Source organism: Pseudorca crassidens, chromosome 1, assembly GCF_039906515.1.
Source record: "Pseudorca crassidens isolate mPseCra1 chromosome 1, mPseCra1.hap1, whole genome shotgun sequence".
NCBI lineage: Eukaryota > Metazoa > Chordata > Mammalia > Artiodactyla > Delphinidae > Pseudorca > Pseudorca crassidens.
In genome coordinates this window covers 92,407,464-92,419,604 of record NC_090296.1, presented here as the reverse complement: position 1 = coordinate 92,419,604, position 12,141 = coordinate 92,407,464, and the positions used below count along the sequence as shown (strand labels likewise).

General features: G+C 38.8%; 1 protein-coding gene across 1 annotated transcript in view; it reads left to right on the top strand.

The window, feature by feature from the left end:
- The window catches only part of SECISBP2L (SECIS binding protein 2 like), a 62,311-nt gene that overhangs the window by 31,442 nt on the left and 18,728 nt on the right, over positions 1–12,141 (top strand). The window contains exons 14-15 of the mRNA XM_067746320.1: positions 460–622; positions 2,629–2,849. Of these exons, the coding sequence (XP_067602421.1) occupies positions 460–622; positions 2,629–2,849 (384 nt within the window). The remainder of the gene's footprint in view (positions 1–459; positions 623–2,628; positions 2,850–12,141) is intronic.

Below are 12,141 nucleotides of genomic sequence, written 5' to 3'. Positions count from 1 at the left end.
ATGAGTGAGGTAGAATTCATCATTGCCAGCAGCAATGGGAATTTTTAGACAGTTAAAAAAAATTATTTCTAAGAAATAGATGGAAAAATAGAGATGAAGGAGATGGGTAATATGATCTGGAAAGAGTGCAGGAGCGGATACATACGTCTTTTGTTCTTCAATTTAGATCCCCTGGGAATACATGTTTTAGATAACTTGGCCTTCTTGCATCTCTTCTGTGGAGACTTGTAGGATATGCTTGATGTTTTTCAGAGTATATTTTAAGACATAATAGGAAAATTTGATTTTTGTAGTATATGAGAAATGTTTGTGATACGAACAATGCCCAACTTGGTAGCTTCTGGAGAATTTGGAAGTGATAACAAAAGGTAACTGCCATTCTAAATTATGTTGAAGAGTATAGAGCTTTTCAGCATTCAGAATTTCTAAATTCTTTCCCCTCACCCCACGTCTCCACAGATGCTGGACTGAGCATGCCCAGTGATGCATCCCTCTCTCCAGCAAGTCAGAACTCTCCGTACTGTATGACACCTGTGTCACAAGGCTCTCCGGCTAGTTCTGGGATAGGCAGTCCAATGGCATCTTCGACAATAACCAAAATCCACAGCAAAAGATTTAGAGAGTAAGTTTTAGTCTCATTATTGAGGTTGAATAGCTTAGGTATCTTGACTGTAGCTCTGAATATAATACTGTCATTCTTTCTTGGTGGGTTGAACAGATAGAATACCAAAGATCTTTAAGTTCTTTCAGATTCTGTTTAACAACGGGTTTTATTATATGGAAAGTATTTGCCTTCCGTCAGCTGTCAGTGTTCACGTAAAAGTGATTTGACAGTAAATACATTCTTTTTATATCAGCTAGTGTTTATACCCATGAAATTTTACCTCTTACAGCTTATGTATTATATAAAATGTCATACTGTGACATTTTTCCTCTCCAAATGCTTTTGCTTTTTTGTTTATATTATTGGCCCTTCAAAAAAAACCTCTCTAACCAATTAATAACAAGTTTCTAAGATCCTCCTACATGTAGTGAACCTGTTACATAAACCTATTTGTTTTTGTTGTTGTTCTTTTTTTTTTTTTTCTTTTTTGCGGTACGCGGGCCTCTCACTGTTGTGGCCTCTCCCGTTGCGGAGCACAGGCTCCGGACACGCAGGCTCAGTGGCCATGGCTCACGGGCCCAGCTGCTCCGTGGCATGTGGGATCTTCCCGGACTGGGACATGAACCCATGTCCCCTGCATCGGCAGGCGGACTCTCAACCACTGCGCCACCAGGGAAGCCCTAAACCTATTTGTTTTTAAGCATATATTTCTAAGTTTGAAAATGCCCATCTTTGAAATTAAGTTTACCTATGAAAGAATCCCAGGGTGAAGGTAAAATGTGTGTGAATCCAAACCACATTGGTTTGTTCTGTTCCTTTATTGTTTTTGAGCAAATACTTATTGCCTAGGTTTGGGAAGTTAATTAAATATCACAGATGTGTGACAAAGGAAATACTTGGAGAATAAAATCTTACATATGTGTGAAATAAACAGCTTGGAAGAAAAGCAGAGTGAAGAAAATTGCGTTTTTGATGTTTTATTCTTCAATTGCATTCTTTAATTTTGTATACTTTATGATAAGCTTTCCTCAGCCTGTCCAGTTATATCTTCTGTTCTGAAGTAATGTCATACTTGCATTTATTTAAACACTTTTCACATAAACATTAACAAAATTTCCAAAGCAGAACATTTTTTTTCACTAAAGAAAGGCAGACCTAGATTTTCCCACCATATAATGTATCAGTAATTTAGAACTGGTAATTTGCTGGCCCGGCATTCCTAGATTAGAAATTTTACCAATTTTCCTTGTTAAGTACCTGCTTATGGTAGAGATAGATTATGGATGAAAACTAGCAAAGTGGAATAGGTAAGTTTACTTAAACTAGAATGAATGACTTCCTTATCCTTGAAATTAAGTACTATAGTGGCCTCACACTACTTGCTTTCTGGTTTTTGCATTGTAGCCATATATGATCTCACAAAGAGCCTCATTCAGTTACTTTGCCTGATATAAAGCCATATGACTTTTACCTCAAGACCTCTTTGGTTTTGGCTTCAGTTTAACTACTGAATTCATCCGCTGTAACCATAGATTTTCAGAGGTAGAGGGACGATTGAGACTGTCATCCGTAACTCCTTATTTTTATGGTTGAGGAAGCCAGTGCTGGAGACTGATTTATCCAAGTGTGGAGGATGAATGGTTGGTATTAGGGCATTCAATTAGCATTTATGAAATTAATTTGTTTCTTATTAGAAGCATCTTTAGTATTCATTGGAATGAAATAACTTTATACATTATCTCCTTACCAAAAACATTATACCTGTTTATCTAATAGCAAGTTAACATTTGATTTATATCTTTAGGAATTTAATAATTGGGTGTTTGATTAGTACTTCCCCGAGGTTAATCTATCCTTTGCATAAAAGCTGATCTGTTGTAATTCAGGAAAACTCTTCTGTTTCTCTAATTGACTGAAGGATTTAGGAGATTTTTCAAGACTTGATTTTTTAATGAAAAACTTTACTGGATGTATTTTTTTCCTAAAATAATTTTATAATTACCTACTTTTGGGTTCCTTTACAGGTACTGTAATCAGGTTCTTTGTAAAGAGATTGATGAATGTGTGACTCTTCTTCTTCAAGAGCTTGTCAGCTTCCAGGAACGCATCTACCAAAAGGATCCTGTAAGAGCAAAAGCGAGGAGACGGCTGGTCATGGGTCTAAGAGAGGTTACGAAACATATGAAGTTAAACAAGATCAAATGTGTTATAATTTCTCCAAATTGTGAAAAAATCCAGTCCAAAGGTATGAACATTTTACTTTCGAAGTGTTTTGATATTTATGTAGTATAATTGTAGAATATGCAGTGAATTTTAAAGTGGAAGCCATATGTCTTCTTTAGCAGAGTTTAGGTATAAAACATAATACTGAACATGAAGAAAGAAAATGAAATGTTTCAGCACTGGAGGTAGAGTAATAAAATTGAGATCAGATTGTAAAGAAGATCCCCATTTATGAACATTAGTGAAGGATTTAGTTGGGGCCAACCAAGTGTCCGCTGTCTTGTGATAGACCACAGTGGGAACTACTAAGTAGGCATTTCTTTATCTCTGCAAATATATTCTACTTTATTTTTTTTAACATCTTTATTGGAGTATAATTGCTTTACAATGATGTGTTAGTTTCTGCTTTATAACAGAGTGAATCAGCTATACATATATATATATCCCCATATCTCCTCCCTCTTTTGTCTCCCTCCCACCCCTCTAGGTGGTCACAAAGCACTGAGCTGATCTCCCTGTGCTGTGCGGCTGCTTCCCACTAGCTATCTGTTTTACATTTGGTAGTATATATAAGTCCATGCCACTCTCCCACTTCGTCCCAGCTTACCCTTCCCCATCCCCATGTCCTCAAGTCCATTCTCTACGTCTGCGTCTTTATTCCTCTCCTGCCCCTGTTCTTCATAAAAATTTTTTGTTTTTTTGTTTTTGGATTCCATACATATATGTGGTAGCATACAGTATTTGTTTTTGTCTTTCTGACTTACTTCACTCTGTATGACAGACTCTAGGGCCATCCACCTCACTACAAATAACTCAATTTCGTTTCTTTTTATGGCTGAGTAATATTCCGTTGTATATATGAGCCACATCTTCATTGTCCATTCATCTGTCGACGGACACTTAGGTTGCTTCCATGCTGACTATTGTAAATAGAGCTGCAGTGAACATTGTGGTACATGACTCTTTTTGAATTATGGTTTTCTCAGGGTATATGCCCAGAAGTGGGAAAGCAGGGTTGTATGGTAGTTCTATTTTTAGTTTTTTAAGGCCTCCATACTGTTCTGCATAATGGCTGTATCAATTTACATTCCCACCAACAGTGCAAGAGGGTTCCCTTTTCTCCACACCCTCTCCAGCGTTTATTGTTTGTAGATTTTTTGATGATGGCCATTCTGACTGGTATGACGTGATACCTCATTGTAGTTTTGATTTGCATTTCTCTAATGATTAGTGATGTTGAGCATCCTTTCATGTGTTTGTTGGCAACCTGTATATCTTTGGAGAAATGTCTATTTAGGTCTTCTGCCCATTTTTGTATTGAGTTGTTTGTTTTTTTGATATTGAGCTGCATGAGCTGCTTGTAATTTTGGAGATTAATCCTTTGTCAGTTGCTTCGTTTGCAAATATTTTCTCCCATTCTGAGGGTTGTCTTTTCATCTTGTTTATGGTTTCCTTTGCTGTGCAAAAGCTTTGAAGTTTCATTAGGTCCCATTTGTTTATTTTTGTTTTTACTTCCATTACTCTAGATGGTGGGTCAAAAAGGATCTTACTGTGATGTATATCATAGAGTGTTCTGCCTATGTTTTCCTCTAAGAGTTTTATAGTGTCTGGCCTTACATTTAGGTCTTTAATCCATTTGGAGTTTATTTTTGTGTATGGTGTTAGGGAATGTTCTAATTTCTTTCTTTTACGTGTAGCTAGCTGTCCAGTTTTCCCAGCACCACTTATTGAAGAGGCTGTCGTTTCTCCATTGTATATTCTTGCCTCCTTTATCAAAGATAAAGTGACCATATGTGCATGGGTTTATCGCTGGGCTTTCTGTCCTGTTCCATTGATCTATCTTTCTGTTTTTGTGCCAGTACAATACTGTCTTGATTACTGTAGCTTTGTAGTGTAGTCTGAAGTCAGGGAGCCTGATTCCTCCAGCTCCGTTTTTCTATCTCAAGATTGCTTTGGCTATTTGAGGTCTTTTGTGTTTCCATACAAATTGTGAAATTTTTTCTTCTAGCTCTGTGAAAAATGCCAGTGGTAGTTTGATAGGGATTGCACTGAATCCGTAGATTGCTTTCGGTCGTATAGTCATTTTGACAGTGTTGATTCTTCCAATCCGAGAATGTGGTATATCTCTCTATCTGTTTGTATCATCTTTAATTTCTTTCATCAGTGTTTTATAGTTTTCTGCATACAGGTCTTTTGTCTCCTTAGGTAGGTTTATTCCTAGGTGTTTTATTCTTTTTGTTGCAGTGGTAAATGGGAGTGTTTCCTTAATTTCTCTCTCAGATTTTTCATCATTAGTGTATGGGAATGCAAGAGATTTCTCTGCATTAATTTTGTATCCTGCTACTTTACCAAATTCATTGATTAGCTCTAGTTGTTTTCTGGTAGTATCTTTAGGATTCTCTATGTATAGTATCATGTCATCTGCAGACAGTGACAGTTTTACTTCTTTTCCAATTTGGATACCTTTTATTTCTTTTTCTTCTCTGATTGTTGTGGCTAAAACTTCCAAAACTCTGTTGAATAATAATGGTGATAGTGGGCAACCTTGTCTTGTTCCTGGACTTTGAGGAAATGGTTTCAGTTTTTCACCATTGAGAGTGATGTTGGCCTTGGGTTTGTCATATATGTTGAGGTAAGTTTCCTCTATGCCTACTTTCTGGAGGGTTTTTATCATAAATGGTTGTTGAATTTTGTCAGAAGCTTTTTCTGCATCTATTGAGATGATCATATGGTTTTTCTCCTTCAATTTGTTAATATGGTGTATCACATTAATTGATTTGCATATACTGAAGAATCCTTGCATTCCTGGGATAAACCCCACATGATTGTGATGTATGATCCTTTTAATGTGCTGTTGGATTCTGTTTGCTAGTATTTTGTTGAGGATTTTTTCATCTATATTTATTGGTGGTATTGGCCTGTAATTTTCTTTCTTTGTGACATCTTTGTCTGGTTTTGGTATCAGGTTGATGGTGGCCTTGTAGAATGAGTTTGGGAGTGTTCCTCCCTCTGCTATATTTTGGAAGACTTGGAGAAGCATAGGTGTTAGCTCTTCTCTAAATGTTTGATAGAATTCACCTGTGAAGCCCTCTGGTCCTGGGCTTTTGTTTGTTGGAAGATTTTTAATCACAGTTTCAATTTCAGTGCTTGTGATTGGTCTGTTCATATTTTCTATTTCTTCCTGGTGCAGTCTCAGAAGGTTGTGTTTTTCTAAGAATTTGTCCATTTCTTCCAGGTTGTCCATTTTATTGGCATAGAGTTGCTTGTAGTAATCTCTCAAGATCCTTTGTATTTCTGCAGTGTAAGTTGTTACTTCTCCTTTTTCATTTCTAATTCTATTGATCTGAGTCTTCTCCCTTTTTTTTTTTTGATGAATCTGGCTAATGGTTTATCAATTTGGTTTATCTTCTCAAAGATCAGCTTTTAGTTTTATTGATCTTTGCTGTTGTTTCCTTCATTTCTTTTTCATTTATTTCTGATCTGATCTTTATGATTTCTTTCCTTCTGCTAACTTTGGGAGTGTATTGTTCTTCTTTCTCTAATTGTTTTAGGTGTAAGGTTAGGTTGTTTATTTGAGATGTTTCTTGTTTCTTGAGGTACGATTGTATTGCTATAAACTTCCCTCTTAGAACTGCTTTTGCTGCATCCCATAGGTTTTGGGTCCTCATGTTTTCATTGTCATTTGTTTCTAGGTGTTTTTTGATTTCCTCTTTGATTTCTTCAGTGATCTCTTGGTTATTAAGTAGTGTATTATTTAACCTCCATGTGTTTGTATTTTTTTTACAGATTTTTTCCTGTAATTGATATCTAGTCTCATAGCTTTGCGGTCGGAAAAGATACCTGATACGATTTCAATTTTCTTAAATTTGTCAAGCCTTCATTTGTGGCCCAAGATATGATCTATCCTGGAGCATGTTCCATGAGCACTTGAGAAGAAAGTTTATTCTCTTGTTTTTGGAGGGAATGTCCTATAGATATCAATTAAGTCTGTCTTGTTTAATGTATCCTTTAAAGCTTGTGTTTCCTTATTTATTTTCATTTTGGATGATCTGTCCATTGGTGAAATTGGGGTGTTAAAGTCCCCTACTGTGATTGTGTTACTGTAGATTTCCCCTTTTATGGCTGTTAGCATTTGCCTTATGTATTGAGGTGCCCCTATGTTGGGTGCATAAATATTTACAATTGTTATAGCTTCTTCTTGGATTGATCCCTTGAACGTTATGGGGTGTCCTTCTTTGTCTCTTGTAATAGTCTTTATTTTAAAGTCTATTTTGTCTGATATGAGAATCGCTACTCCAGCGTTCTTCTGATTTCCATTTGCATGGAATATCTTTTTTCCATCCCCTCACTTTCGGTCTGTATGTGTCCCTAGGTCTGAAGTGGGTCTATTGTAGACAGCATGTATACGGGTCTTGGTTTTTTTTCCATTCAGCCATTCTTTGTCTTTTGGTTGGAGCATTTGACTGGAGCATTTAATCCATTTACATTTAAGTAAATGGTTGGAGCATTTAATCCATTTACATTTAAGGTAGTTATTGATATGTATGTTCCTGTTACCGTTTTCTTAATTGTTTTGGGTTTGTTATTGTAAGTGTTTTCCTTCTCTTGCGTTTCCTGCCTAGAGAAGTTCCTTTAGCACTTTCTTATAAAGCTGGTTTGGTGGTGCTTTACCAAAGCAAAGAATTTGGTGAATTCTCTTAGCTTTTGCTTGTCTGTAAAGGTTTTAATTTTTCTGTCAAATCTGAATGAGATCCTTGCTGGGTAGAGTAATCTTGGTTGTAGGTTTTTTCCTTTCATCACCTTAAATATGTCCTGCCACTCCCTCTGGCTTGCAGAGTTTCTGCTGAAGGATTAGCTGTTAACGTTATGGGGATTCCCTTGTATGTTATTTGTTGCTTTTCCTTTGCTGCTTTCAATATTTTTTCTTTGTATTTAATTTTTGATAGTTTGATATGTTTCTTGGTGTGTTTCTCTTTAGATTTATCCTGTATAGGACTCTTGGCGCTTCCTGGACTTGATTAACTATTTCCTTTCCTATATTTGGGAAGTTTTCATGTATGATCGCTTCAAATATTTTCTCAGTCCCTTTCTTTTTCTCTTCTTTTTCTGAGACCCCTATAATTTGAATGTTGGTGTGTTTAATGTTGTCCCAGTGGTCTCTGAGACTGTTGTCAATTCGTTTCATTCTTTATTGTGCTCTGTGGTAGTTATTTCCACTCTTTTATTCTCCAGGTCACTTACCCATTCTTCTGCCTTAGTTATTCTGCTATTGATTCCTTCTGGAGAATTTTTAATTTCATTTATTGTGTTGTTCGTGATTGTTTGTTTGCTCTTTAGTTCTTCTAGGTCCTTGTTAAGCGTTTCCTGTATTTTCTCCATTCTGTTTCCAAGATTTTGGATTATCTTTACTATCATTACTCTGAATTCTTTTCCAGGTAGACTGCCTATTTCCTCTTCATTTGTTTGGTCTGGTGGGTTTTTACTTTGCTCCTTCATCTCCTGTGTGTTTTTCTGTCTTCCCATTTTGCTTAACTTACTGTGTTTGGGGTCTCCTTTTCGCAGGCTGCAGGTTCGTAGTTCCCGTTGTTTTTGGTGTCTGCCCCCAGTGGCTAAGGTTGGTTCAGTGGGTAGTGTAGGCTTCCTGGTGGAGGGGACTAGTGCCTGTGTTCTAGTGGATGAGGCTAGATCTTGTCTTTCGGTGGGCAGGACCCTGTCTGATGGTGTGTTTTGGGGTGTCTGTGACCTTATTATGATTTTAGGCAGCCTCTTTGTTAATGGGTGGGGTTGTGTTCCTTTCTTGCTAGTTGTTGGGCATAGGGTGTCCAGCACCGTAGCTTGCTGGTCGTTGAGTGGAGCTGGGTCTTAGCCTTGAGATGGAGATCTCTGGGAGAGCTGCTTTTTTTTTTGTGGTACGTGGGCCTCTCACTGTTGTGGCCTCTCCCGTTGTGGAGCACAGGCTCCGGACACGCAGGCTCAGCGGCCATGGCTCACGGGCCCAGGTGCTCTGCGGCATGCGGGATCCTCCTGGACCGGGTCACGAACCCGCATCCCCTGCATCGGCAGGTGGACCCTCAACCACTGCGCCACCAGGGAAGCCCTCTGGGAGAGCTTTTGGTGTGTGATATTACGTGGAGCCAGGAGGTCTGTGGTGGAGCAATGTCCTGAACTTGGCTCTCCCACCTCAGAGGCACAGGCCTGACACCTGGCTGGAGCACCAAGACCCTGTCTGCCACACAACTCAGAAGAAAAGTGAGAAAAAAAGAAAGAAAAAAAGAAAGTAAATTTATTAAAATAAAAAATAAGTGCTAAAAATAAGAAAAATTAAAAAGTAATTAAAAAAAAGAGAACGGGCAAAGAGAGCAACCAAATGAAAATACACATCCACCAGTGATAACAAGCACTACAAACTATATTTAAAAAAAAAAAATGAAAAGAACAGACAAAACACTAGGACACATGGTAAAAGCAAAGCTATACAGACCAAATCACACGAAGACGCATATACGTACACACTCACGAAAAGAGAAAAATGAAAAAAATATATATATTGTTGCTCCCAAAGTCTACCAACAAAATTTCGGGATGATTCATTGTCTATTCAGGTATTCCAGAGATGCAGGGTACATCAAGTTGATTGTGGAGATTTAATCCACTGCTCATGAGGCTGCTGGGAGAAATTTCCCTTTCTCTTCTTTGTTCGCACAGCTCCCGGGGTTCAGCTTTGGATTTGGCCCCACCTCTGAGTGTAGGTCCCCTGAGGATGTCTCTTCCTGCCCAGACAGTACAGGGTTAAAGTAGCAGCTGATTAGGGGGCTCTGCCTCACTGAGGCCCGGGGTGCGGAGGGGTACGGAATGCAGGGCGAGCCTGCGAAGGCAGAGGCTGATGTGCCATTGCAACAGCATGAGGCGCGCTGTGTGTTCTCCTGGGGAAGTTGTCCCTGGATCACGGGACCCTGGCAGTGGTGGGCTGCCCAGGCTCCTGGGAGGGGAGGTGTGGATAGTGACCAGTGCTTGCACACAGGCTTATTGGTGGCTGCAGCAGCAGCCTTAGCATCTCATGCCCATCTCTGGTGTCTGTGCTGATAGCCGTGGCTCACACCCGTTTCTGAAGCTCCTTTAGGTGGTGCTCTGAATCCCCTCTCCTTGCACACCCTGAAATAATGGTCTCTTGACTCTTAGGCAGTTCCACACTTTTTCCTGGACACACTCCCAGCTAGCTGTGGCACACTAGCCCCCTTCAGGCTGTGTTTACACAGCCAACCCCAGTCCTCTCCCTGTGATCTGACCTCCAAAGCCCGAGTCTCAGCTCCCAGCCCCTGCCCGCCCCGGCGGGTGAGCAGACAAGCCTCTTGGGCTGGTGAGTGCTGGTCGGCAGCGATCCTCTGTGTGGGAGTCTCTCCACTTTGCCCTCTGCACCCCTGTTGCTGCGCTCTCCTCCGTGGCTCCAAAAGTTCTCCCCCTCCACCCCCCGTCTCTGCCAGTGAAGGGGCTTCCTAGTGTGTGGAAATTTCTCCTCCTTCACAGCTCCCTCCCAGTGGTGCAGGTCCGGTCCCTATTCTTTTGTCTCTGTTTTTTGTTCTTTTTTCTTTTGCCCTACCCAGGTTCGTGGGGAGTTTCTTGCCTTTTGGGAGGTCTGAGGTCTTCTGCCCGTGTTCAGTAGGTGTTCTATAGGAGTTGTTTCCCATGTAGGTGTATTTCTGATGTATCTATGGGGAGGAAGGTGATCTCCACATCTCACTTCTCCGCCATCTTGAAGGTCTCCTCTGGTGCACCCTCCCCCACAGCTCTTCAGGCAGGCCTGGAGCAGGGGCACTAGCCCCACAAAGGAACAAGTGAAAAACCCAGCCCTGGCGACCTGGCAGCTGGTTCCCGGAGGTGCTACTGTGTAGCTGGATGGCTCATTTCTGGCCTATTCTACTTTAAAATTTTTGTATTACCCTCCTTTGATGGCTCTTTTCTCTAAAAAAATTAGGAAAAAGGTACAGTTCTCCTTCTTGGTCTTTGACTGTGGACAGGAGTCAAGTGTAGGCCAAAACGTATGTCTCATTATAGACCCTAGGTTATGTAGGCCCATACAAACATAGTACAGTGCTTTGATTCTGAAGCCAAGGTCATTACGAGTGGTCTTTTAAAGGTCCAGTTAATAGTTTCCACTGTCGATAAAAAGGATAGACTCTGCTAACCAACTTTTTTTGAATGTGTTCCTTAATGATCATGCTACTTTTGAATAAGCTGAATGCCTTCCCTGCTTCTCTAGATAAATGAGAGATAAATATTTTCTTTTATGAAGAGGATATGGATTTATGTGATCATGGTCTGTGGCATTCTTAACAATAAATGGCCCTACTTTCTAATCATCCTAGAATGTTTACAAATCAATTATTCTAAAAATAAATTATTTTGATAAACATTTCTGTCTTCTAATTGATGTATGGTTGACCTTTCCAAATCATAATTATTTTGAATGAACCTGAAAACATTTGGGCTATGTGACTTTATGATATCAATCAAAATTTTATTAAAAAATGTTTCTATTTTAGGAAGAAATACAATCTAATTTTGAAGGTCTGCTTTCCATTGTCCCCTTATAACTATTTATTTGCCACTATATTTAAAACAATTTCAAAATCAGTTTCCTGTCCTGAACACTTGGGTACTGAATTGGTCATCAGAGGGGTATATTTTAAATATATTAAACAACATAATTAATGCTCCTCAAAGAAACACTTTCAGATATTTTTCCTTTTACTATTGGGGCATTCTGATCTTGCCAGAGAGACAAAAATAATTACGTCCATTGTATGAAAGAGAGAAGTTGAAAGACTTTCTCAAACTATGTAGTAATTAATAACAATACCTAAACATCTCCTATAAATCCCAAATTCCAGATCAGTTCTTACATAATGGTTATGATATATGCATTTTTAACCATAGTTCATTGAGTTTTTCCAATTGGGAAGTCAAACTCTCCTGTCTCTTATTTAATATAAGCCAACATGATGGTAGAAACAATATGACATCAGTGACTGATGTCAGAAATGAAAATGGGCTCTCTAGACAGTTATCCTACCCTATTTCAGAAAAAAATATATAATTTGTAATTTTTGTATCCTAAAATTAGTGTTCAGGATAGAACATGATGATTGTATGATGCAGCAATATTTTATATTCCACTAAGAAAGAAAAATTCTATCAATCCAAAGATTCCATTGATTGTAAAATGCTACCCTAGTTCAGAGTTGTTAGTATGTGGAAAAAATTTTGCATCTTAAAATCAGTTAAATACAATATTAAAAAAAAAAGATACATGTCTC